At 54.7% G+C, this 26,431-nt stretch overlaps 1 protein-coding gene across 3 annotated transcripts; it reads right to left on the bottom strand.

The window, feature by feature from the left end:
• Positions 1-473: 473 nt before the first annotated feature.
• LOXL4 (lysyl oxidase like 4) lies at positions 474-24,807 on the bottom strand. Of its 3 annotated transcripts, XM_027960298.3 has the most exons (15): positions 22,156-24,807; positions 17,506-17,820; positions 16,499-16,677; positions 15,409-15,614; positions 13,614-13,652; positions 13,236-13,455; positions 12,137-12,320; positions 11,825-11,979; positions 10,942-11,109; positions 9,724-9,886; positions 6,866-7,109; positions 5,673-5,788; positions 4,541-4,677; positions 4,071-4,182; positions 474-1,752 (listed from the first exon to the last, which is right to left on the bottom strand). In XM_027960298.3, exons 1-15 carry the CDS (start codon positions 22,496-22,498, stop codon positions 1,682-1,684), a joined length of 2,652 nt encoding a protein of 883 aa, XP_027816099.2. In that variant the 5' UTR covers positions 22,499-24,807; the 3' UTR covers positions 474-1,681. The 3 variants fall into 3 exon arrangements, with proteins under 3 accessions (XP_027816099.2, XP_060260617.1, XP_060260615.1); XM_060404634.1 differs by having other exon boundaries at positions 474-4,182; positions 22,183-24,807; XM_060404632.1 differs by having other exon boundaries at positions 474-4,182.
• Between the last annotated feature and the right edge of the window lie 1,624 nt (positions 24,808-26,431).

Raw genomic sequence — 26,431 nt, forward strand, 5'->3', positions numbered from 1 at the left:
CCCAGGGCCGATATCCCTTTCTACTCCCTGAGGAGGGGCAGCCCTCGTGTGGGGTTGGGAGCACTATGGTAACTCTGCCCCATCTACCACCATTCACTTCAGCCTTGCAGCCTTGGTTGTAGAAGTTTACCATCTTTGGACTTTTTCCTTCTTCCCTCCTACTGCTCATCTGTTAACCTTTCCAGCCCATGATTTACCATGGAGCCTAGGGAGGGAATCGGGAAGCAGTGTGTGCGTGCGTGCTAAGTCACTCAGTCATGTCTGACTCCTTGCAACCCTACGGACTAGCCCTCCAGGCTTCTCTATCCATGGGACTCTCCAGGCAAGAATGCTGGGGTGGGTTGCCATGCCCTCCTCCAGGGGATGCGTGAGTAGCACGTGCGCCCCACACATCTTAAGAAACCAGGTCACTGGGAGTGAAAAGGGGTAGAGTTCGTGTGCTGGGAACTGCCAAGAATCACAGCCAGCCTTGCTTTGTAGCAGTCCATAGTGAGCAACCTTTATTGGCATGAGGGCGTCAGACCTGTGAAGATCATCTCTCAAGTGTGTCCAAGTGGAGACAGGATTAAGAATCACGTCCAAGAAGATCATAGATCTTAACCTCACCTGAGCAAGAGCATATCACAGCCACATCGAGCAGAGATGGTGGCCTTTCCTAGGTTTAATCCTTAACTAAATTAAATCTTCCCCCTTCTGACTTCTCCGTAGTCTAGCCTTCACTCTACTAGACCTGTCTTCTTCTTCCTGCAGAGATGTTTGACAGATGTTCTTTCCACTTCAAAAATTTATTCAATGGAAAGTTCACTCCAGAAACCTGGGGGACTTGACATTTAGGCCAGTCCTGAGATGCACAGTGATCTCGCCTGCTGGATTTATGACAAGTATTTTTCCCTGGCAGAGACCCTGGCAGCAGCTGGGGTCTACATTGCCCCCGCCATCTTTCTTTTGGGCCTTCTCTTGCTGCTCTGCAGGAAGGCTGTATCTGGCCACTTCTGTGAATCCTGCCCTGTCTCAAGCACTCAGGAACTGGTGGTTTGGGCCCATCAGGAGATAGGGGGATGCCTAAGGCCTAAGCCTCCAAGGACATTAGCAACAGCCCATATGTGCAGGAGGATAAAGGTAAGGACACTGAAGAACAGACTCTTGAAGAGCAAGACAGCTGAGTTCTAAGCGTGGACAGATCGAGCAAGGGGCTCAGTTCACCAGCTTCTCTGCCAGGTGTGACTTGGACACAAGCTGTGTCACTCAGAGCTCCTAGCAGAGAGCTGACTCCTCCTCCTGTGTATTTCGGCCCTCCTCTGAGACATCTGCAAAGCACCATTTAGATGGGGAGCCAGGCCACAGTCCATTCCTAAGGAACTGGTACCTGCTGATCCAGGAGCTCAGGGGCAAGATCCTGGCAAGACCAGGTCTCCTTAGAGGAGAGGAGCTCAGCTGAACAAAGCCTGGAGGCCATAGTCTAGAGACCAGAGGCGCCCAGGGATCAGACCCAGAGCCATCCTGAGGGAGCGGTGCCATTCTGGTTTGGTGATCTTGCCATCTAAAGGCTTCCTGAGTGGGTTCCTGGTGCCTCTTGATGCTAGCCCCTTTCCCTCTGCATCAGGGCTCGGTGAAGGGCATGGCTCCAGTAAGCTGAGGTATCTGGTGTGTGGGCAGCAGCTGGGAGCGTGTGGTGACGGCTTCAGATGAGGTTGTTCCTGAGACGCTGCTCCTGCTCCTGGGACAGCTCTGTGTTAGCTCGGTATGAGTCCCCTGTGGACCGAAGGACGACAGGTAAGTAGCTGACCTCACCAGAGTCCCATCCCCTCACTGACAACTTCACAAACACCAATACATCCTGTCTGGCTTGGCCTTTCCATTGGGTTAGTCATGGGCACGGACAACGACCCGTTTTAGAGAAATAGATGCCAACAGGTGCCTAGCTGCAGGAACATGGGAAAGAAGAGGCTATCACGTGGGAAGGGTTGTGCTGGTCACTCTCCTTGTCCCCTCCCCACATTCATTCTCTATCCTTTGTTCTCTCAGAGCCCTGGAGACCGGACCTCTAGAGACTGCCTCACCCTGGCTCCCTCCTCTTCTGGCTTCTGGCTGGTTTAGCTCAGTGGGAAGCCGCAAGACACTAGAGGATGGAAGGAGAGAGAGGCTGGGCCATTTCCTACCCCGTCCTGCAGCAACGGTCTCCTGCGACTCCACCCCACCAGCTCCTCCTTCCTCCTCAGCACAAGTGTTCACCTGGCTCCAGGGCAGCCTTTGCCCGCTTAAGCCCAAAGTGATAGCAACATTTCAGTCTTCCTTATCCCTGGATATCTCAACATGCTCCTCTCCCTAGTCCTGCTCACACCTCTGGACAGCCCTCTCATTAAATAACCTCATACTTGCACCTGAGTGCGCCCTCTGTTTCCTGCAAGGATCCTGGAGGGGTCAGAGCCGCTCTGTTTCCTTCCTTCCTCGCTCCCCTGGACCCTGTGCAGCCTGCCACCAGTGTTATGGAGCCTCTGCCTCCACGACAGCAGCCTTAGGTCTCTGGGTTCCAACTCCTAATTCCTCTCCTGTTCCTGTCCTGCTTGATGGCAGCAGAATCTATTCCAGTCACACAGCTTTCAAATCCTTACTCCTCACTGTCTTCATCCACTGCCAGAGTTATCTTCTGAAAACATAAATCTGACCTTCTTGCCTCCTTGACTGAAATTTGTTACTGGTTTCCAGAAGTCCACTGGATAAAGTCCATTCTCTTAGCAGGAACCATCATAACCCTCCCTGCAAAGAACACTAGTGGACTTGGGTACATAGCCCTATTTTACAATAGAGAAGTCTTCTGCGTGGAAATGTCTTCACTGTCTTAAAGCTGGAAGGTGGTGGAACTGGATTTGGTGCCCAGTGAAACCTTCTGAGGCCAAATGCTATGCTCTTTCTCCTGATCTTCCCCTCTGACTTCAGTCTCCCCTCTGAAATCAGCACAAATGTCCCTTCCTCTGGGGAACCTTGGGCTTCCCAGGTGGAGCTAGTGGTAAAGAACCTGCTTGCCACTGCAGGAGACATAGAGAGATGTGGGTTTGATCCCTGGGTTGGGAAGGAGGAGGATTTCCTAGAGGAGGAAATGGCAACTCATTCCAGTATTCTTCCCTGGAGAATCCTATGGACAGAGGAGCCTGGCAGGTTATTGTCCACAGGCTTATAAAGAGTCAGACATGACTGAAACAATTTAGCACTGGGGAATCTTGACTGGCCCCCAGGCTGCTATTCAGAAAGCACTCTGCTTGCTCAGCCTTAGTTCACAGTGGTGTGGGGTGCTCAGTAGGACTGGGGTATCCATCTGCATGTTTGCTTACCCTATCTGACACTTAGCTCTGCATTTCACTCCTGTTTAATTTCCCAGAGCCTGGCACAGTGTTCGACACAGAGATAGGTCTTAACCCATGTTTGTTGACTAAATGAATGAGTCTGCTCCTCCCCCTATGTGCAAAGTGAGGGTGTGAATGCACACACCCCACAGCAAATGCAAGCATTTAAAGGTTGAAGACAGAGGAACTGCTACCTTTCTTTACGGGCAACCACCTCCTTACTCTGCGGTGTATCTGCCCTCACTGGATCACTGCATCTTTGTCTGAAACTACCAGTTCTGCAAGCGTGCAGAGCCCTATTCTCCATGTAAGCAGGGATTACAGCTGGAAGCAGCAGCACAGATCTAGGGGACTTTCGTATTTGCCTGTGAGGCAGCCAGCCTGGGATGGAGACAACTAAGATCCTACGAAAGGAAAGGGAATAGTAATAGACTGGCAAAGGGAAATCCTGACTCGGCTTGAAGTATCAGGAAAGATTCCAGAACAGATGGGAGACTGCATTTTCAATCTGAACAACCTTTAGGATAAAGAGGGTCGTGGAAGTAGTTAGTGGGTGAGGTGGGTGAAGTCTGTTCTGGAAATCTACCTTCTATGAAGCTATCAAAGGACATCCATCTCTGTTCCATCCCCAGCCTTGTACATGCGCACTCTACTTGCACGCAGGGATGCTGAGGGTCTTCCAGAACCCCAGGCTCGCGTGGGGCTGGCCGCATAGTGGCCCGCAGGTACCTGTGTGGCAGTTGTGCAGCCAGACCCGTTGCCCGTCGTACTTGCAGCGGCACCGCATCATGTTGTTTGAGAAATCTGACTCTGCCACCTCGAACTTGGGGTTCACGACCACCTGGAGTGAGAGAAGCATTGGCTGAAAACAGGCAATTTGGCTTCTGTGATAACCTTTACATTTCATGCAGTCTTGGCAAAGTGTGTTGGTATTCCTCATTAATCCTTACAATCACCCCAGGAAGTAGGCATTAATATCCTTTTTTTTTTTTTTTTTTACAGATGGGGACTGAGTTTTGACTTGCCTGTTGTTCCTTGACTCAGGACTCAAACCTAGGTCCTGGATCCTGATTTTTTTCCCCTACAGTGTAGCCCCTTTAAGTGCCAGACATGTCAGAGATCCTGTTTATGAAGCTCTTCCTTCATTTGACCTCAGAGAGCTTTCAGAACATCCGGAAGAAATGGAGAAGCCCCCTTACCTGGAAGATATAATCCCCAGGGCCCACGTCTGTGATATCCACCCATTGGCAATCAATGTCATGTCGGTAGGTGTCCCAGCAGCCAACGGTCACTCCCTGTTCCCCAAAGTTGGCACACGCATAGCGCCTTTGCATTCCTGTAAGAGAGGGTACTGATGGTAACTGAGGCTCTCAATAGGTGCTCGGGACAAAGTACCTGTTAGGTCTTTCACATCCTTCAACATTTAATCCTCATACCAGCCTTGCCAATTGACTGCAGTCAGACTAGGGACCTGAGCTTCCTAAAGATCCTGCCTATCAGAGCCAGGTGTCCCACTAACCACGAATCCAGCACTGTACCAAAGTCCATCTGTGACAGAGATCATTTATTTGGATGCTCTAGTAAAAATTCCTGTTGGCCTAGGGAATGTGATTGGAAGATTTCAGCCCTCTATGCTAATTCACTTGTCCATCCAACCTGGTGTTTCACCATGCCCTTTCTAAAGGCTACGATTTGTGGGTATGCAAATAGGAATCAAACAAGCCATGTCCTCAAAGGATCAGTGGAAGTGAAACAGGTCAGCAACTATTTTCCAAAAAAAAAAAAGAGTTAAGTATTTTAAAAGTGGTACACAGTACACTGGGCTTCCCAGGTGGCTCAGTGGTAAAGAATCTGCCTTCTAATACAGGAGATGTAAGTTTGATTCCTGGCTAGAGAAGATCCCCTAGAAAAGGAAACAGCAACCCACTCCAGTATTCTTGCCTGGGAAATCCTATGGACAGAGGAGGCTGGTGGGCTACAGTCCGTGGAAATAGTCTGACATGACTTCATGACTAAACAATAATATACAATCTGCTGGGAATGCAGAGGAAGTAGAGAAGGTAAGAAATTCATCTTCCTTTGTTTTTTGGCTGTGCAACACAGCTTGTAGGATCTTAGTTCTCCAGCCAAGGACTGAACCCAGGAATGAAAGCAGAGTCCTAACCACTGTACAGCTAGAGCACACTGCACGGAATTCCCAGAAATCTGTCTTTTTGAATCGCCTCAAGTGCTGACCGTTGCCAAGCCCCAGTCTCCGACGCCTAAGGCTGTTGAGCAGGACAGAGGGGTCCTGGCCCCAAAGGGGCCGGGGGAATATAGGAAACCACGTACCTGTGGGGCAATTTGTGTCCTCTAGGCAGAAGCTGGCCTTGTGCCCCTCGGCCACCTTGGAGCCGTTGAGAGTGAGGAGGTCATAATGGGTGAAGACCTCAATGCTGTGGTAGTGCCTGCGGGAGAGGCAGGGCTGTCAGCCCGGCAGCAGCAGGAGAGGAGCCGGCAGGGAGGACGGAGGCACCAGGCCCCATCATTACCCAGAGAGGAGCATTATAATAGCAGGGCAGTGCCCTTCTCCCTCCCAGACCCAAGATTAGTATGACCCTGCTTTCCCGGCACTCCTGCCAGGCAGCCAGACACTGCTGCCCCCATCCTGCAGGGTCTCAGCCAGGTGCGGAGGGGTCAGAGCTCCAGGAGATGCTGCCTGATGACAAGGCCAGAGCCCTGCGGGTGGAAGGAAGGGACACAACCAGAGACTAGCCCAGGAGCGGAGCTGCGGAGCCTGGAGGGACACTAGTGCTGCTCCCTGCCAGCCTGGGCCCAGGTGGCTACCGTTGTGGCAGTCCAGTTCTAATGACAACTCCATCCATGCTACAGGGAAAGATGCTTATTATCTCAGCGAAGTTGAGTCCCAGAGTCACTGCCCACTCCTCTCAGCTTTCCCCACCCACGGCTACGTGAAGAAAAACAAAACAAAACACGCTTTTCCATTCTGCCTTTGTTGTACGTCTCTCCTTCTGTCTGGGCTGGAAGCTGCTGATAGGAAAGAATGCTCGTTGTCCCCTTTCAGCGCCAGCAGCGCTTCCTTGCTCCTCCTTGGGGGCCTTGCTTTGCTGCTGCAGAAATCAACCAGCTTTATCTGCAGAGCTAGGATCCTGGACGGGATGGCTATTTTGGGTCTCCAGGTTTCTAGGCGTCCCCATTTCACCTGGCTGTTAAAGACAAGGCTTAAGGCCCCCAGAGAAATATCCTTCTAACAGAGACCAGCTCTGCTGGTGAGGACCACTCCATAGGATACCGCAGAGGAGGTGAATCCATGGGTATGTCCAGGGAAGGTGAGAGAGCAATGGAAAGGCCAGCTGATGCTCAGGATTCCTCACTGCCTCCCGGAGGCGGGGCTGGCAGCATGTCTAGGAAGGAAGGCTCTTTCCCTGAGCTCACACCCAGCCCTCCCAGGAAGGATCAGACTGGTTGGGTCCCTGCACCCTGGTTTTGGCCCCCTAAGGGCTGAGGCCCGAGCAGGAGCTCACCTGTGGCACTGGTGCCAAATCCAGCTGTGGCGCCCCATCTTGGGACGGAAGTCGGCCCGGCCCAGGTTGTGGATCTGTGAGGAGAAGCGCAGCAGACGCCGGTGTCCGTAGGGCCAGTCCATGCGGTCAGCGGACTGAGACAGGCAGTTCTCTTCATGGGCGCAGTACAGCAGGCTGAGAGGGCGGTCCTCCAGGTAGGCGGTCTCCTGCACCAGCTGGGCGTTCATCACGAGGTCTGGGGCACCTGGGCACCGTGGAGACACCAAGGTGAGGGAGGTAGCCAGTTTTGCTCTCCGGCCCAGGGGACAGGCTTGCCTCCAGATTGAGTGCTTTTGGAGGAACCAGTAGAGTAGGGCGGTTTAGGAGTCAGAAGATTTCCCTGATGACTCAGACAGTAAAGTGTCTGTCTGCAATGCAGAAGATCTGGGTTTGATCCCTGGGTAGATCCCCTGGAGAAGGGACTGGCAACCTATGATGGTACTCTTGCCTGGGAAATTTCACACACAGAGAAGCCTGGTGGGCTACAGTCCATGAGGTCACGAAGAGTTGGGTACAACTGAAGCAACCTAGCACGAAGCACGCATTAGGAGTCAGGAGATGTGAGTTCTCCTAACAGGAGAGATCACCTTAAGCTGGGAGGTCACAGTGGAGCTTGCTGGCTTCGTAGCTAGACTACCTGGGTTCCTGTCTTGTCTTAATTTCTGTCTGCACCACTAAGGGGAATGGCTTATCCTTTCGTCTATCATTTTCCTCATGTGTGAGATGCAAATAATGAATAATATGAGTGTGACCGTACCTGTAACGTGCTGAGATCATGGTGTGGCCCGTGGCAAGCATGCAGTGGCATAAGCTAGCATTGCTCTTGTAGAGTATACCTTTGCCTATACGCCTGGCTCATATAACCTCTCAGAAGCTCTGCTGATGCCAGGCTTGTCACCTCAGCTCTTTCTCTGAGCCTTAGTTCTTGCAACGTGAGAGGGAGAGGGCTGGAGATTGCACGAGTTCATCTCTGAACCTGCTCCTGGGCTCTGCTGTTCTGGACCATTCTGCTACATTGTCTGAGACCGTACTTCCTCCAGGGCTCCTCTTCTACCCTGATGGGCACCGTGGGTGTTCACCCCAGGACACTGTGTGCCCGGGTGCATGGCGTCCACCGTGCTGGAGCCTACTTCTCCACAGGCTGCTCAGTGCCTCTGCGGTTCCCTTCCTGCCACAGGGGCTCTTAGCCTCCTCGGAGCCACTGTGCCATCACTGTGGTCCCTTGTGTGCCAGGGCAGAGATGTGGAGATCCACAGCTTTTGCCTTGTAACATCGAGAGAGAAAACTGCCAATTCTCAATGCTCGTTCATGCAAAAACTGGGTTACAGTTTAGACTTGGGGCAGAGCCATCGCTGACAATGGTGAGACGGGAACACGGGTTTATTTTCAGTGAATGGGCATCAGGGTGGGAGCTGGTTTGCTGGATGATGTCTCTACTATCACTAAATGCTCTTGGAATGCCGAGGTATATTTTGGAGACGGACAAGGGTATGCCCACGGGCACACCCTAGAATTTCTGAGGGAAAGGAGTTCTTTCAGAGAGAAGAAGAGACAATAAAGGCAAGGAAGAAATGAGAAAAATCACAGAGGAGAAATGGGGACGACCACAGGGATGGTGGGTTGGCTGCTTGTGCTCAGCCGTTGTGAAGTATCAAATGAATTCAGGAGGAAAGCTGCCCCTCCATCGAGGGCCACAGGGTCCCAGGAGGGGAGGGAGTAGGGAGCCGGCCCCCAATATGCCGGGGGCTGTGGCTGGAGGCCCACTCAGAAACCCCATCACCCTGCAGGGGAGGATATGCTGTAAAGGCTGGTGCTCTTCCAATGGGCGCTGATCAGAGTGAAAGCCCTAAGCTTGCTGACGGAGCTGAAGGATATCTTGGCACTGCAGCCTGGCTTGGAAGAAGGTCATGCGGCCACTTGGGTCGGTGGCAGCCTGCAGCCTTTGGACTGGATATAGTTCTTGGCCCAGACCTGGTTGGCATATGTCAAACAAAGGCTGCTACCATAAGAATCTGGGGGTGTGGGGTAGATGGATGCCTCAAAACAGTCTTGACCTACAGTAAAGCCTTTTGGGTAAATCCCACAGCTCACTGTAAGGCCCACGTGTCCTCACATTTCTATGCCCTCTACAACAGCATTCAAACTCTTTTCTTACTACAAACTACAGTAAGAAATATATTAATATTTTCTGTTGGGATGTGCATGCGTGCTTAGTCGCTCATTTGTATCTGACTCTTTGAAACCGCTGGCTGTAGGCCGCCAGGCTCCTCTGTCCATGGGATTTCCCAGGCAAAAATACTGGAGCGAGTTGCCGTGCCCTTCTCTAGGAAGAAAGACCCTCGCTGGATCTTCCTGGCCCAGGGGCTGGACTCGAGTCTCCCATATCTACTGTACTGGCAGGTGGATTCTTTACCACTGAGTCACCTGGGAAGCCCTATGTTGTGACACACAGACATAATATCAAGAGAAAACTACCATCCTACTAAATGCAACATGTTGCTGCTGTTGTTTTCAAACTACTGGTTGTGACACAAACACTGGAAAACACCATTGTATATCCTCACATTGTCAGGTACTGTCTTAATTCTTACATTAACTCCATGAGCGGGGCGGAGCTTGCTTCCCCACGTGGCAGGTGACCTGGCCACACGTGGCAATGACGGAGCTGGTGCTCCACATCCAGCCCTCCCTCCACTCCCAACCCTGGGGCCTGGGAGCTGGAACCAGCTCTCAGGGCCCTCCCTGAGGATGGGAGTTGCAGGCTTGGCAACCCAGAGGAGCCACGTCCACCCATCCCACTGGCCCCTCCCGTTACTCACTGTCTGTGCAGGAGACTCCGGCTGAGAAGCGCCCCGTGCCGTGGGAGCAGTGCACTGGCCCATGCCTCTGACACTGCTGCAGGGCCAGCTCTGTGCCTGAGCAACGCACCCCGCTCATGACCACTTCTGTGGCTCCCGGCGTCCCCTGCCAGTACCAGGTGTCCTAAGGAGACAGCCAGCATCCCCCAGTCAGGGCTGAGACATGCTCTTAGAGTCACCTGACTCCATCTGAGGCTTGGACCCTGGCCAACCGCCCTCGCCCAGCTGTGCCCAGCCTTGGCCTGACAATCTTTAGTGATGCCACTTTGGACCCCTCTGGTATTAGACACGCCCTCCATGTATGAGGGCAAAATCCACTGCTGTGGCTTCCACCACTGGCCTTGTTCCCATCACACTCCCGACTGCAGCCCTCAGCTGTTTGAAGACGATGGTCCTGGTCCCTTCCTGTCCACTCAGACCTGTCCCATTTCCCTAGCTGTTCTTCATCCAGCCCTACATGGCTGGTTGTGCTCAGGGTCGAGCCCAGATCTCCAGGGTGAAGGGTGCCCAGTACTGCCAGGCAGGCCACTGAGGGTGAAGCTGAAGCAGTTTCCCCATAGCAGCCTTGCCCCAGGCCTCTTGATTTCGTTTCCTTGATATCTTGTGAACCTATCCACCTGTCTCCCCCAGGACTGCCGCTAGCCCCGCCCAAGCCAGCAACATTCTCAGCTGGGCACCTGCAATAGTGTGTTCCTCTGTATTCACAGTAATCCCCACCCCAACAGTTTGCCAAATAGCAAGGAAGAAATCTTAAAAAAAAAAAAAAAAAATCTGCCTTGCGGGCTTTGAATGGTCTTGCTCCTGCCTCCTCCTCTACCCTCGCACTTCACACCGATCGATCACTCTAGAAGCCGCACTCCACCCCTGATTTCCTCCACCAAGTCAAGTGTCCTCTGGCCACAAGGTCTTCACACGGGCTGTTTACTCCTCCCCCACCTCATCTGGCTTACGTCTGCTCATCTCTCCTGCAGATACAGCTGTGTGCCTGTTGTGTGAACATTTTAGGAAAAACCGCCTCCCTCCCGTGACCGTGGTGACGGACTGCTCCATGAGGCAGGAACTGTGTCTGGTTCACCACGGTCGCCAGCACCCAGCATTCCTTGGTGCATAGTTCCACTCCTAACTAATTGCTGAATGAATGAATGAAGGGTCAGCAGCTTTAGCATGGCAGAGACCTACCTTGATGGCATGGCTGGCAAAGCCCAGGCCAAGCTGTCGACAGGCCACCATGGCTTCGCTGAGGCCCCAGTGGTCGCTGCACACGGCCCCCCAGCGCTGGACGCCGTTCACCTCCACCTGCACCTCCACCACCCCCTCCTCGGGGCTGCGCCCACCAGCCAAGCGCACCTGCAATGGTCAGGGGTGTGTGAGGAGCAGGGCCAGTTTAGGAGGGGGAGAGCGTGGGGCTGCTGGCTGGGAGACCTGTCCAGGCCAGCTCACCACGCAGCCCTGGACACGACACGCCCCTTCTCTGGGTTGCTCTCCTCTGTAAAGTGAGGACATTTTATTGGATAGTCCCTAAAGTCCCTGCTGCTTGAGAAAGTTGACTCAGGGTGCCTGCACCCAGGCCTTGCCTTCCATCTACCTGAAATCCTGCCATTGATGATGACTCACCAGTTGCCAAGTGCTTTCATATCTATTGTCACATTCAGTGACCCTCCGGGACAGCTGACCCCATTTTACAGAAGAGAACAAGGTCAGAGATAAGAGAGACTTGCCCGCCCGCAGTCCATGTCAGCATGATGCTTGAACTCTGACCACTGCCTGGTGCTGACACCCTGCGGCCCTCTGCCCATGGGCCGCTTCTCTCTCCTGAGCGGGCGGGGCAGGCAAGCCCACCTGCCTGAAGAGTCAGTCCCCTTGAGCCTCTGCCATCTCTGAAGGCCAAAGCCGGGCCCTGAGGGGAAGCAGGCCAGGCCAGGGGAGACTCACAGGAGAGGGCGGCCAGGCTGGCTCCAGGCAGGCGCTGGGGCCCAGAGCTCTAGCTGCCGGTCACAAACCCTCCCCACTGGCTGCATGCAGTGTCCGGGGCTATCTCAGGGCTGCCCAGCCCCGGGCTCACCTGGTCCCGGAAGCCCATGTTAGGGACGTTGCATCTCACGGCAGCATCATTGTCGTGCTGGCAACCATTCTGGGACCCTTCCAGGGAAGGGCAATCACCGAGGGTCCGCTCATATCCCCTGCAGCGTACTTCGCTCAGGTGGATGGGCCCCAGCGCTACAGCGGGGAGCAGGGAGAAAGGCCGTGTGAGGCTCCACCTTGGCAGCCTCACCCCTACGGCAGCTGCCCTGGGCCCCAGCACCCTGGGACCACCAGGGCATGGACCAGCAGCACACCCAGGCTCTCCCACCCCACCCCAGGCGTCCTCACTCACCCTGGCCCAGCTGGGCCCCAAAGAGGGCCTCCCGAGCAGAGCCGAAGCCGAGTTGGCGGCACACGACGCTGGCGGAGATGAGGTTCCACCCGTGGTCACAGACGGTGCCCCACTGGCGGTTCACGAGCACCTCCACCCGGCCCTCGCCCACCTGGGCCCCCGAGCGGAGGCGCACCTTCATCTCCTGCTGGGAGAATGCCTGGCTTCAGGGAGGGTGAGGAGGAGGCAGGCATAGGGGCTGCAGCCCCTCAATTCAGGCAGAGCCAAGGACTGGAGTTCTAGTCTCGTCTCTGACTCCTGCAGCTATTGCCTTGAATAAGTCATTTTCCTCAGTCCTCTCCCCCTTCCCCAGTAACAGAGAACCACCACAATAATAATAGTAATAACAAATTCATAAATTGTTATGTAATAACGGTAACAATAAATGTTATAACAAATTCCAGCCCCAACAAAAGAGCCTCAGGAGTTGGGGTTCCTGGGCTTCCCAACCTGCCACCTAATCACTAGGCGCGTGACTTCCTCTCATCCAGCCTCACTGCTGCTTTGTCCTTCGGGGCTGAACCTAGAGCAACGCTTCCCCAGCAGATCTGTGAAATGATTTTAGAGACCCGTGGGGACGTGGTGTTAATGAAACGCGCGGTGGGGAAGTCATTTCCGTGAAGTCTCTCCCATCCCTTCCTACACCGTGAGGAGACCCTCTCAGGTGGAGACGTCGGCCTGCAATGCCTCCCTAGCACTTGCTGTTTGCTTTTTATAACGAGGGCCAGGCTCGGGCTCAATACCTTCGGCTCTCAATGGGATGCAGCTACAGTGTAATTACAGTTTTTATGGTTACCTTCTATTCCTGGCCAGTGATGTCAGCTTTCCATTTATGGTAGGGTTATAAATGGGCCCTTTAAAATAAATCCCAAAGTTCAACCATTCTGGGACTTGCTCTCCTCCTGGTCTGAACCAATGTCCCCTTGATGGGAGGTTCGCCCCCTCCTCCCCTGACTCTCCTGGAGAGTCCCCTCCCACCAGTCAGTCCCTCCCCACACAGCAGGGTTCTGTGAGTGGGGCCTGGGGCTCCGGGCCTGCAGGCAGGGCCCTGGGGACCCACCTCTGCCCTGGACTCCTTGCGCCCTGGCTTCGCCTTCGGAGGACGGAAGTGGGGCCCTGCCACACAGCTGACCACAGCATGCATGCCACCCGGGCAGGCCGGCCGCAGCTTGCCCTGGGCTGGCGCCACCTGCACCTGGCAGTTGGCCATGTGGGGCTCTGTGCCCAGGCAGTTGACACGGTGGATCCAGAAGGAATTCTTCTTTGTTAGGCTCTTCAGTCTGGAAGACAAGTGAGACTGAGGGTGGAGAAGGGGTGCTCAGGACTCTGGGAGGCAAGGCACTGGGGAGGGGAGAGGGGCCTGGAGAAGGGAAGGGAGAGGAAGGCGGCCCTTCATGCCACCTCATTTGCATCCTCCCGTGAGGGCACTACTCCTTACCTAGAGTTGGGGTCCTTCATCTTCGAATCCCAGACTTTCCTGGAGGGGAGCAAACAGGTGGGGAGTGGAGTGGGTGCAGAAGTCCCAGCCCCGTCACCCTGGCTCCTCAGAGCTGTGCTTGACTTGCACTAGACTTCACAGTTGGTGCACTTGTTCACAAATCTTATTTCCATGCTGAGCTTCGCCACAGTCTGCTCCACAGAGGGAGCAGAGAGGGTGGCTGCTCCACAGGTAAAGACCATCTCCACTTCACAGCGAGGGAAAGCAGGGCCCAGCAAGGGCCCTTGACTAAACCCAAAGTCGGGTCCTCTCTGAGCTGGGCTGTCTACGGCAGGAAGCTCCATGCTTGCCATTTCCCCGGTCTCTTTGAAGGGCAGCCTTTAGGGAGCAACCCCATGATAAGAGGCCCAGGCAAAAGTCCTCTGGGGACAGGTGGAAGTTGAAGGCCTTTCTGCTGGGGGCTGCCCACCCAGAGATACTGAGGCTGTAATCAGGGCTGCCTTCCTCACGGGTGGTAGGCAAGTCAGCCAGGCCCAGATGTGCAATTACCAGGCAGCAGGGAGTCAGGGACCCAGACCCCAGTCATGCCCAAGGATAGAGCCACGTGGCTAGTCTTGGAAATCAGGGTCAGCTAAGCCAGAGACACAGAGCGGAACGACTGATTGGGGATGGGTAAGGGTGGATGACTCACGTCCTGCGGGAGATTTATCCCCGGACGAGAAACATATGAAGCGCTCACTGATCAGAGCGGGTAGAACCCTCACTGCTAATCATTTACAGGCTGATGCAATCTTGTGACGGTTCTGTCACGTTTCTGACAGAATATTTTTAAGTCTCCTCTCCCAAATGCCTCCCCGCCCCATGCCTGGCTTACACGCAGCCCAATCAGAACCTGGCTTAGATTCGAGTCAAGGAAATTCGCTGGGTCAGGGTTCAGAGAATTCCCTGCGGATTGGATGACTGAGGCCTGGATGCCCTACCAAGGACCTGAAGCCTGTTATCAGCAAAGCTTAGACCGGAACCCACACCATCTGTCCTTGTGGGCAGAACCGTATCTTTACTGCTGCTAAGTCACTTCAGTCGTGTCTGACTCTGTGCGACCCCACAGATGGCAGCCCACCAGGCTCCCCCATCCCTGGGAGTCTCCAGGCAAGAACACTGGAGTGGGTTGCCATTTCCTTCTCCAATGCGTCAAAGTGAAAAGTGAAAGTGAAGTCGCTCAGTCGTGTCTGACTCTTTACGACCCCATGGACTGCAGCCTATCAGGTTCCTCTGTCCATGGGATTTTCCAGGCAAGAGTACTGGAGCGGGGTGCCATTACCCAGGTCTAATTTTCTAATCAGGAACACAGTTTTACATTTATTTACATTTCATTTTGGGAGTATTCTGTGCTACAGTCAATTCTTTCTATCTGATTGGCAAGTACGATGTTTATTTTCTGACTTTTTCTAGGAGTTTCCCAGGGTCTGAAAAAATTCATCTTTACTCTTAATTATTGAGAGATCTATAACCCCAGAAATCCAGGGACATCCCTTGGTTGGGCCTCTTTCCCTCCCAATCCCAACACCCACTGAATGTCCTCCTATAGACACCGCTCCTGCAAGGTCCCAAACATATGCACACAGACACAAACACACACACGCATAGATGCGTGTGCACACACACACGTACACACATGTGCACACATACATGCAGGCGCACACACGCATGTGCAAGCGTGTGCACGCACACTCAGCCACTGCCCCACAACCCCGCCTCCTGCACAGCCCTCCTGCCCGTAGTGGTGCCTTCCTACCTGTAGTAGTGGCTGTCGACAGGTGCCTCGCTGGGGAAGCCCAGCATGCCACACACCACCCTGCTGTTGTTCCTGCTCCAGCCCTGGTCACACACCTGCCGCCAGTGGCCCTCGTACTTCACCTCCACGGCTCCCTCAGTCACCGGGCTCTGCCGCTTGGTGCTGGCCAGGATGGGCTTGAGCCGCACCTCCTCCAGCCGCCGGTCCTGCGGGATGTGTAGTCTCCATGGGCCCTAGGAGTCCTGCCTCTGCTGAGCCTGCTGCAGGTCTTCACATGGGAAAGCTGGGGCTCGGAGCACTTAGAGATCATGCCACCCAGCACCCTCATTGGACGGGCTGGAAACGGAGGCTCAGAGATGGGGAGGCAGGGGCCGAGGGCCACACAGTGAGTATGAGACAGAAGCTCGGTTTGTTTAGGTCCTTTCCTGAACCCCAGAGAGGACCAAGCAGATCCACACCCTCCCTGGGCTCAGGATGGGAGCCTCTGGAGTTTGGGAGGCTTCCATCGGGCACGGGGGACCTTCTTCATGGCACCCTGGGGAGGGCGGAGGAGGGACACCGACCGCTGCTTGAGACCACAGCAGGATCCTTTGGCCCTTGAGCCCCGACCCTGGCCCTGAATGACTTAGACCAGTGCGGAGCTGCCTGCCATGGCCGCCCCAGTCAGTGGGCCTGGACCAGCTGTCCTCAAGCTGAGTCTGCCCGACAGCAGAGGGTAAGAGTCAGAGACCTGCCCTGCCTGCCCCTGTTGTTTGGCTTGAGCTGTTTTTAGCTCCGGTTTGTTTGTGCCCGGAAGACACAGCAATTGTGGCCGGGCCTTGTGGGTGAGGCAACCCCCTACCCTCTCATGGGGAGCAGCTTCAGTGATTCCCGGCAGGCCCAGCCTCGAGTCCCTGCCCGTCTGCCTCAGGCTGGGGCCCTGTCCGTGCACCTGCTCCAAGCCACAAGCAGGTGTCGGGGCCCCCGGGGCACTTCCCAGCCTGCCCCCTGCTCCCTTTCCTCTCCCTCCTCCTCCCGGCTCATCACCTGGAGGCCCTCCATTCCCTGACCACCCCCTCAGCTCAGGCAAGGGCCCGAACAGCCTCCTCACCTGGGGCCCGAGGGCATTGGAGACCCTCTCAGAAACGTAGCCACGCTGGCGCTGGGGATGGCATACCACCCCAACGTCCTCTGAGTGAGTGCAGTCACTGACACCCCAGCCGTTAGAACTGCACTGGTCCAGGGAGCTCTCTGTGCCCACACAGTGCACATTGTCCAGCCAGATAGGTCCTGTGGGGGGAGGATGAGTGATGCTTGGGGACAGGCACAGAGAGGTAAGTCATGGTCTCTGCCTCATGGATAGGACCCCACTTTCCTGTCCCAAAATCTGAGTGGGAAATGGGGGTGGGAGAAAGAAGTTGGTTCTCCTGAGAGCTTGGTGTCTACAACCCTGCCTACTGCCTCCTCTCAGAATCAGATCCCAACGGATCTGCTTTCGGAAAATGCCAGGTAGGTCTAGCAATTAGGTCTATCTGTTCCCTCATTCATCCGTCTAGTCATTCACTCATCAGCACTTGCTGAGCACCTGTTGTGTGTGGTAGGCTTCCTTGGTGGCTCAGCAGTAAAGAATCTGCTTGTAATGCAACCGACGCAGGAGGCGTGGGTTCCATCCCTGGGTTGGGAAGATCCCCTGGAGGAGGGCATAGCAACCCACTCCAGTATTCTTACCTGGAGAATCCCCATGGATAGAGGAGCCTGGGGGGCTACAGTCCATAGGGTCACGAACAGTCGGACACGACTGAAGCGACTGCACACACTTTATCATGAGTCTACCACGTGGTAAGTGCTCAATAAACATGACTGAAATGAGTGCAGGCACACATGCCTTGCATGTAATTGCGATGTTCAAAGAACTTAGAGTTGAGTGGTGGTGATGGTGGCAATGGTGATGGCCTCATTGCAAATGAGAATGCAAGGGTAGGACAGGTCATTTGAGCTGGGTATTCAAGGGTAAGTGGGGGGGTCTCATCTGTTTTGTTGGAGTCTCAAGGAGCCCACCCCCGAGAGAAGCCCATTGCCATCCCCCTGTCATTCTGCAGGGCAGCAGCAGTTACTCACCCTCCCCTGAGCCATACTTGGCGCTGTGGGCCCAGGTCAAGGCACCCTCAAAGCCTAGCTGGCGGCAGGCCACTGTGGCTTCCTGCAGCGCGAAGTCGTCATCACACACGGTGCCCCACTGACCCTGGTGCAGCACCTCCAGGCGGCCCTCCTCTGGCCTGCTGCCGGGACCCACCAGCCGTAGCTTCATGGTGCCGAGTGACTGTGACCTGCTGGGAGGAGCCTGGCCCAGCAGCAGGAGCAATGGGAGCAGGGGGAGGGCGGCTGGTAGGAACCACATTGTGGTGACTTCAAGGGCAGCTGGAGTCAAGGCACCTGGGGAACAAGGAAACATGACAATGATCACCACCTCTGACCTCAGGCCACTTCTGCTGGCAGAGACAAAGGACGGCCTGGGCCCTTCCAAATGTGTGTGTGTGCGTGTGTGTGTGTGTGTGCGTGTGTGTGTGTGTTGGGGTGTTGGGGTGTGTGTGTGTGTGGTGGCACAGATTGAGTCTGGGCTCTGAGATTAGTCCATCTGGCTCAAACCCAGCATTCTTTAGCTGTAAGTTTAGTTTTCCTGAATCTCAGTCTCCTCATCTGTAAGGTGAGGGTAGTAATCCTTACCTCCCAGTGTTGCTGTGAGTGTTGAATAAAACACTGATAAAGGGCTTATCATGAGCCTACCACATGGCAAGTGCTCAATAAAGAGCTGTTTTTGATGTAGTCTCCTATGGAGGAAGGGGCTTCCCAGATGGCACTGGTGGCAAAGCATCCGTCTGCCACTGCAGGAGATGCAAAAGATATGGGTTCAGTTCCTGAGCTGGGAAGATCCCCTGGAGAGAGGAATGGCTTCTTGCCTGGAGAATCCCATAGACAGAGGAGCCTGGCAGGCTTCAGTCCATGGGGCCACAAAGACTTGGACACAATTGAGCAACTAAGCATATGCATGTAGAAAGGGGGGTCCTTAAGGGCTAGACTATGCAAGCTGGAGGAGGTATAGGATGTTTGGTTCCACAGAAATAAGGAATAGGACCTAGAGAGTTTAAAAGACTTGCCCAAACCACACAGCAAGCTCCACCTCTAGGAGGCGCATGATTTGTACATTGAGTCAACAAACATTTTTGGAATATTTGCTTCAGGCCAATGATCAGGCCAGGTGCTGGGACAAAGAAGTAAACATGTCAAACACTACTCTCTGCCCTCCTGAAGCTCAGAGATGAGGAGTCAGGGAAGGCTTTCAGAGAAGGGACATTTAAGCAGGGCCTTGTCAGATGAACACGAGTTCTCCTCAATGGGAAAGGGGAAAGAATAGGGAAGAAAGAGGGAAAGAGGTGAGTTTGTGCAAGAGCAGGGAGTGCCCTTTCTTAATCCTGTACTGCAGTATCAGCGACTTGGAGGGGACCAAGGTGGAGGGACAGGCTGGGGCCAGAAGATCAAGGGCTGTGTGCACCATGTGGAGCGTCCGCCCTTCATCCAGTAGGAAGTGAGGGGTCATGGGAGTATTTGAGGCAGTGACCAGACATGGGAGAGGGCCCCCATGTCCAGGAGGCTATCGTCAGATGTTCTTTGGGTCCCCATAGGGGACAAGTTGGGGGCTGGTCCTCCCCCTCCTCATATGTTAGCAGCCTTGGTCCTAGTTGCAAGGTTGGGAGGAGCTCAGAGAACAGTTATGCCCAGCTGCAGCTGTCAGAGTGTCTGCAGCCACCGGTGTTGAAGCTCCTACATGGCCAGCTCTATTGCTGATGGGCAGCCAAGGCTGGCCCAGAGGAGCGGATGGACAAATTTGGGTCCTTGGCTACTTCTTTAGTGCTTGAGTCTTAAAGGGGCTCTTTCTGGGGAGAATCCCCCTTCTTCCACGGCCACTGCTCTTCTTGGAGGGGGATTCCATAGCTGGGAATTCTCAGTAGGGAGGGTCTTAGGGGGCCTCCTGCCCCCTCCTTCCCCACAAGCTAGTTTCTGGCTGAGGATCAGTCCTTATTCCCTCCTGCACCCAGCCCCATCTCCTTTAGCCATCAAGCCTCCTGCTTTGAACAGCCCAGTGTTGGCGGCAGTAGGTACCTAGAAGTGCACAAAAGAGCTCAAGAATGAAGCTCCAAGGGAACGGGGACCTTGTGTTGCACCCCCAGGGCCCAGGATAGTGCCAAGTAGTAGCTGGCACCCTGTAAGTATCTGCAGATTTGAGGATGCGAGGCAGCAGAGCACAGTGCTTAGGCAGGCAGACCGGGGGTGAGGAGCCTGTGTTCACATCCCACCTCCACCAGCTGGTTTCTGGGTGGTCTTGGGCAAATTATTTAGTTTCTCAATGCCACAACTTCCCCCTCTGTAAAATGGGGATAGGATTCTTGTGAAGATCAAATGCATGAGTACATGAGTAACTAACTCAATGGTTAGTTAGCTATTATTAACAGCTATACTATAGAACCCTTGTCTAGGTTGGTCCCAGCCCCTCCCTGGACAAAGAAGGACTGGAGGGGGTGGCCCCAACTCCACATCGAGTCCCCAGTACCGATACCCTTCTTTTCCGTACTTCTTCCGACACAGACTTAAGCGCCTTTTTCTTCACTCAGGAGCCGGTGGAGGGTCCCCATTGGCTGTCACCACAGGCAGAGCTCTCTCCGCTGCCTGGGATGCCCCACTCCCTCTTCCGTGCACCCCTAAGGAGGAGGTGGCCAGCTAGGGACTGAGCCCAACCAAAATCGCCATGGGAGAATTGGGCTCCAGGCCCTCCAGCTATTAGGTCCCAGAGGTCACACTGGGTCTGGCCTAAAAGATGACCCTGCTTCCCGACAGCAGGAGTCAGGATGCTCGTCATTTTGCCACCAAATCATGTGACGCGAATCAGAGGCTTTCTTCTCTGAGATGCAGGTGCAGCTCCTCTAGAATGACAGGAGGGCACTGGACATGTTGTGGGCCAGGGCTGGGCTGGGCAGGCCTGTTGTGTGACTGACATCCCTAGAGTACTGGAGGCCACATGAAAGGCTGTGGGCAGCCCTGGGCCAACAGGCTCCCTCCCCTCCAAGGAGCCTCTGTGGGGACAAGGGAGGGCTTCTGCTGAAGGACCCTGGGTGCTAGAGCAGCTCCCTTCCATGAAAGCCCTCCAGGAGGTGGATGGGCAGTAGCAAGAACTGAGTCAAAAAAGGGAGAGTCCAGCCTTCCGGCCCACTGCAGTTGCCTCTGCAGCGTTTGCTCACATCACACTTGTCTACTCACGTTCCCCAAAGCACATCCTCCAGTCTCCAAGCCTTTGCTCTCATTGTTCCTTCTCCTTGGAGTACCCCTTCCCTCTAGCTCAGATTGTTTAATTCCTATACATCTTTCCATACCCGGTTCAAAGGCTACCCCTCCATTAAGTGCCCCCCACCCTGCCCAGACCCGAAAACTTCCTAGCACTTTGTGTCTTTGCTTCCTGTCCCCACAACCCAGAGGAGTGTCTCCCCACAGCTGTTCCCCAGCGCTGAGCACAGAGAAGAGGACAAGGCTGAGAAGCCTCTTTAGAGAAGGAAGCAGCCTCCAAAGTGGCAGTGCTTTTCCCAAGTGAAGGAGAGAGAAGGTCAGAAGGAGAAGCAAGGCTGAGAAGGAGAGGAGGTTAATAATAAGCTATCATGATTATTATACATTAAAAAATATTTACTGAACACATCTCCACTTGACAGATGAGAAGATGAGACCCTGGGAAGCTGAGTAACTTGCCCAGGCAGGATTCAAACCCAGGCATCACGGTTCCAGAGCTGGGCTCTCAGAGAAGGATGAACATGGAAAGGAGGTGGAAGAGGGAAAGGAGGCAGGGAGATGAATGAAATTCCACCCTGCTGCTTGTTGATTTATGACCCAGCGGTGGTGTGAGGGCACTGGGCTGGTTGCCAGTGCTGAGTGCAACCAAGTGACAGATACAGGATCCTGCCAGCTTGAAAGAGACAGGCACCTGAACCAGGTGCTGCCAGGGGCCCCTGGCACCTGGCTTGACCTGACCCTGCTAGGGGGACTGAAAGTGCCCAAGGATATTGAGGAGAGAGCACTGGGGTGGTATCCTGGTGGGAACCAGCCTTGGGAATCACTAGAAGCTGCTTCTCTAGCTCTCTGGGGAGGGGATGAGGCCCCCCCACCCCACCAGCCCTGATATCCTCCCTGGGACCACTGGCTGTGGCGGCCTGACACAGTGCAGACGAATGTCCACGTGTTCAGGCATAGCGCCTGTGAGTTTGAAGCCCTTTGCCTACCTTTCACCTCTCCCTTCCAATTTCCAGCCCTGGGCAAACCCCTGGGCCACCCCAGCACACTCAGTTTTGGTCTGTTTCCTCCCAGAGTCCAGCTCCACTCTGCCTCTGTGTCCCCTAAGTCACAGGAGAGACATCTGAGCCCACCTGCCCCTTCTGCCCCGCCCCCAAACCGGGGAGAGAAGGCCAGAGAAATGGTTGGACTACACGCAGCGTGTCCACAAACAAGACACGCAGGCACCCGAGGCCGCAATGCACCACCCAGGGAGGGCCTTGGGCCAAGCTGCCCAACTTGGACACTTCCACTGGCAACAGGTTGGTGAGCAACTAGGGGGCTAGGCTCACTGTCCAGGGGAGCCCCGTCCCTCCCATTCCCAGCTTTCAGGAATCCTCAGAGACTTGCAGATCCCCCAGAGAGACAGAAGTCAGGCAGACAGGACAGCTAGAGTCAGACCTGGCCAGGCACCAGGCAGGGGCTCACCGGCTGGAGCGCGAAGTTGCGGGGTTGGGACCTGGACTCCGCGGCCAAGCAACGCTAACCGGCCTCCTGGGTGCCCGGGGGCCCTTTTATCCGGCTGCGGCCCGCGGCGCCCCCACCCCGCCCGCCGCGGAGGAGGCCCGCAGGCCCCGCCCCCGGGCGGACCTGGGCTCGGCAGGAGCCCCGCCCGGCGGTCGGCCCCTCCGAGGGCTCGGCGAACCCCCACCCCGGACGCGATCCAGGGCGGCCCGGCGCCCGCTGGCCTGGGAAAGCCCGGGGTCGCGAAAGTTGAGGGGGTCGAGGGGCAGCTGTTTTCCATGCAGGGAACTGGCACGCTGCAGCAGGAGAGATTGTGGGAGGATCGGAGTTCCCGGGAAAGGACGGCGGCGCAGCGCCAGCGGGCGGCCGAGCCCCGCTGTGGCCTCGTGAGTCCCCGTCGGAGGACTCACAGCTTCCTTCTCTGCAAACTGGGTGGTACACCCAACCCCAGGGCTGACCTGGGAATTACGTTCAGTGGGTCTCGAAGGGGACTGTCCCAGGGGCCGAATCCCACCAGCTTGGTTACTTAGGACAACGCAGATTCCCTTCTCCAGGGACCGGCAAGGGGCCCAGGGGACTCAGTTCCAATTAGGTCCGGGATGGCGTGGTGCAGGTGTGCTGTCTTTGGAGTAACAGGCAGTCCTTTTCATTCCTCTGCACCCTCTGAGTTTATTGAGTTCTACGGGGGCATGAGGCCTCTGTTCTCATTATACAGTTGGGAATACTGAGCCCCAAGAGATAGGACTTGCTGCCTAGCATAGTAAACTGTCACGGAGAAAATTTCAGTTCCCCACTGCAACTCCTTACAGAGTTAATTGAGGACGTTCTGTCCCTTGGGGGCTGGGGGGAGCGTGTGTGGAGGGTGGGGTGGGGGAGACTGTGAAATAAGACAAAAGTAGGAGAGGTCAACAGAGGGGAGTCCCATAAGCCTCCTTGGGTACCCAGATACCTGAATCATAGCCCCTTTTGTCCCAATTTCTTTCCCCCAGTTCTGATTCCTCCCCGTGCCTCAGTGCCCTGTCGCCCCGTCTGTTAAACAGGCAGAGTTCCAACCTCCCAGCTTCCTCCCAAGGCCAGATCAGTACAGCCTGATCCTGCAACTCCCCACCCCACAACTTTGCCTGACTCATTCATTCAGCAAATCTTTATTGATTTTCTCCTACTTTCTAGACAGGGGGCTAGACTGCTAGACACTGCTGGGGGTGGATGGGAGGGGCTTTCCAGTCTGGTCTGGGAGGCAGATATGTAAACAAACACTACTACAAGGCTGATTGTGATAAGGGCTAGGTTGGGGAGGTAGACTTCTTTGATTTCTGGGTGACATCCAGGTCACACCAACCTGGCCACTGGAGGACTATTGTACACCCCTGGCTGCCCCAGTCCCAGATGTCCCTCCAGTGGCCCTGCCCCACCCCAACTGGGCCCAAAGAATTCCCTGTGATGAATCAACAGGAAAGAATGTTCCCAGCCTTGGGTCAGTGGCAGCAGTAGCGGGCCAGCCCCTCCCCTGGGGACAATGAGGCAGCTGTGGGCTGGAGTGCCAGGTATGCTCTGGCCCCCTCCCCATGCCCCGCCACCTCTCATCCGGAGCCAGGAACAACACGGAAAGCTCAGAAAACACGGGCTCCATCTGCTGCCAATCACCCCCCAGACCTGGCTGCCCAGAACTAAAAATACCCTGGAGGCCAGAGGCTGGCCTGGGCTGGAGCCCAGAGAATGAATGGATGTTTCCCGGAAGTCCCTTAACCTACAAGTCTCTGGGGAGAGGCTGAGGCCGGGGAGCAGGGGAAGGAAGGACTTCCCAGGGATCACTGTGAGCCTCCTCCTTGAGAAGCAAGGGACTTGGGCCCCTGGCCCAGCTCCATTACTTACTAGTGGTGGGATTGTCTCAGCTGAGTGGCTGTCTCCTTGTCCTTAAATGCTATTGCTCTGGGGGTCAAATGGGACAGTTCAGTTCATCTCAATAAGCTTTGACTTAATGGAGACAGCCTGTTCCCTCCTTTGCACCTAACTGTGCTCACAGCCTCAGCCGAGACCCTCTACTGCACTCTTGATATACAGGTCTGTGTCCACCTTGACTCTGGGGCTCCCTCGAGTCTCTTATTTATCTCTAAACCCAATTTCTATCACAGGGCTTGGCATCCATAGCAAGGGCTCAATAAGTGCTGGTGGATTGGATAAATAGGCTGGCTTTGGGCTGGTTCTTGAGCCAGAGCTGGGGAGAGGCAGACAAGCTGGATGTGAGGTCCCTGTCCTCAAGGACTTTGCAGAGTGATGGTGGAGACAGACACAAAGTCAGTCAACGGATGAGGCATCATCACTGTCATCATAACAGCCAGCAGGTGTGGAGCAGTTTTTCTGTGTATCATCTTATTTAATCTTAAAATTCCTATGGACAGGGCTTCCCTGGTGGTCCAGGGGTTGAGAATCTGCCTTGCAATGCAGGGGACACTGGTTTAATCCCTTGTCTGGGAAGATCCCCCATGCTGTGAAGCAGCTAAGCCTGTGCACCTCAACTACTGAGTCCATGTGCCATAAATACTGAAGCCTGCACGCCTAGAGCCTGTAATCTGCAACGGGAGAAGCCATGGCAATGAGAAGCCCATGAACCACAACTGGAGAAAGCCCGTGTGTAACAACAAAGACTCCACCACAGCCAGTAAATGAATAAATAAATCTTAAAAAAAAAAAACAAAAAAAACGCTATGGACAGTTCTTTCATCACCCTCCTTTTACAAATGACAAACTTGGGGCACAGAGAATTTAGGTGAGTTGGTCAAAGTCACACAGCTGTTATTGGCAGAGGGTAAGCAAGTGGAGCCTAACCCCAGGGCTGTAAGCTTGCAGAGGAGGGAAATCTGAGGATTGAAGTCTTCGTGGAAGAAGAGCCTGTGTTCACTACGTAGAGAGAGGGAAACGGGGGTGGTCATGAATAAAGCTTTGGAAGTTGTGGAGCACTGTACAGGTGTCAGCGATTTCCCGTCTCCCTTCAGCCCCCACCCAGTCCCCCAGGCGGCTGGGTGTGAGCATCACCATCTGCCCACCCCCTTAGAGTGAGGCACTGTGAGGTTAATCAGTAGCTAACAGGAATCCCTTCCCCATGGGGTATTCCTCATCCTCGCCCGAGTCAGGGCCTGTGCCTCCCTCCCAAGTGGGAAGGCCCATATCTCCTGCACAAATCTGTGACCTTGGACGTTGCCAGCAGCCCTGGGGAGCACCTGGCTAGAGTACCTCGTACCATGCCCGCTGGGCAAACCTTCCCTCTCAGCGGCCTTTGGGACTTGGCCCCATCTTCTCTGAGACTCAGTATGGAGGAAATTGTACAGTTTGGAAATAGGGTCCTGGATTCTGGTTTTGGCTGAGCTATGTGGCCTCTGGTGAGCTGTTTTGCTAAGCCCAGTGTATGGCCTCCTGCATTCCTTTGTCCTGCCTTTGCACTCCTGCCCTCTGGCATCCCAGAGCCAAATTTTTCTCTTCCCTGAATTTCTGCAGACCCTGGCTTCAGTAAATCCTGTGCAGACGGATTCTCCTAACACATTGTCATGCCCTCATTCAAGAATCTCCAGTGGCTCACTGTTGCCCAGAGGATGTGAAGAATCCCCTGCTCCTCCTGTTCCCTCTACTCCCTTCCTCTCCTGACTTCATTTTGCACCTTCTGTCTGCCCTTCAGGCCTCACCCTGATTCTAACTCCTCTGTGAATTCATCTATGAAACCTTGAATAAATGCTCTCAAAATATAAGGTGCTGATCGAGTCATGCTGCTGGACCAGACACGGTCTCTGGCCTCAAGTTGCTCACCGTCTAGTGGGAGAGATGACTCAAAGACACAGCTGTGATGGAGAGTCGATTGTGATAACACAAAGTGGACAAATGGGCGGGGATGAGACCATTTCAGCAGAGGACAGATTTTCTCTTTCCTGGGAACTATTTGTCAGGCACAGGGATATTGATCAGAGTTGGGGGAGTGGGAGGTGAAGGGACCTTGAGAAATCTAGGTGATGGGCAGTGAGGAGGTGGATTTGGACAGGCTGGAGAGGCTAGCCAAGGAGATGGTCCCTAGGGAGAGAGGAGAGATGAGCTGGCTGAGTAAGGGGAGGACATGTGCGGGAGGAGCTGTGTGTGTTAGTCGCTCAGGCATGTCCGACTCTTTGCAATGCTATTGACTCCCGCCAGGCTCGTCTCTCCGTGGAATTTTTCAGGCAAGAATACTGGA

The sequence above is a fragment of the Ovis aries genome, chromosome 22, assembly GCF_016772045.2.
Source record: "Ovis aries strain OAR_USU_Benz2616 breed Rambouillet chromosome 22, ARS-UI_Ramb_v3.0, whole genome shotgun sequence".
Taxonomy (NCBI): domain Eukaryota; kingdom Metazoa; phylum Chordata; class Mammalia; order Artiodactyla; family Bovidae; genus Ovis; species Ovis aries.

Excerpts from the sequence above, each read along its gene's own strand:
- LOXL4 (XM_060404632.1), bottom strand. The coding sequence starts at position 22,498 with ATGGAAAACAGCTGCCCCTCGACCCCCTCAACTTTCGCGACCCCGGGC. Across the intron at positions 16,678-17,505 it reads CAAGTATGGCTCAGGGGAGG|GACCTATCTGGCTGGACAAT; the intron begins GTGAGTAACTGC and ends CTCCCCCCACAG. Across the intron at positions 11,980-12,136 it reads TGGGGCCCAGCTGGGCCAGG|CGCTGGGGCCCATCCACCTG; the intron begins GTGAGTGAGGAC and ends TCCCCGCTGTAG.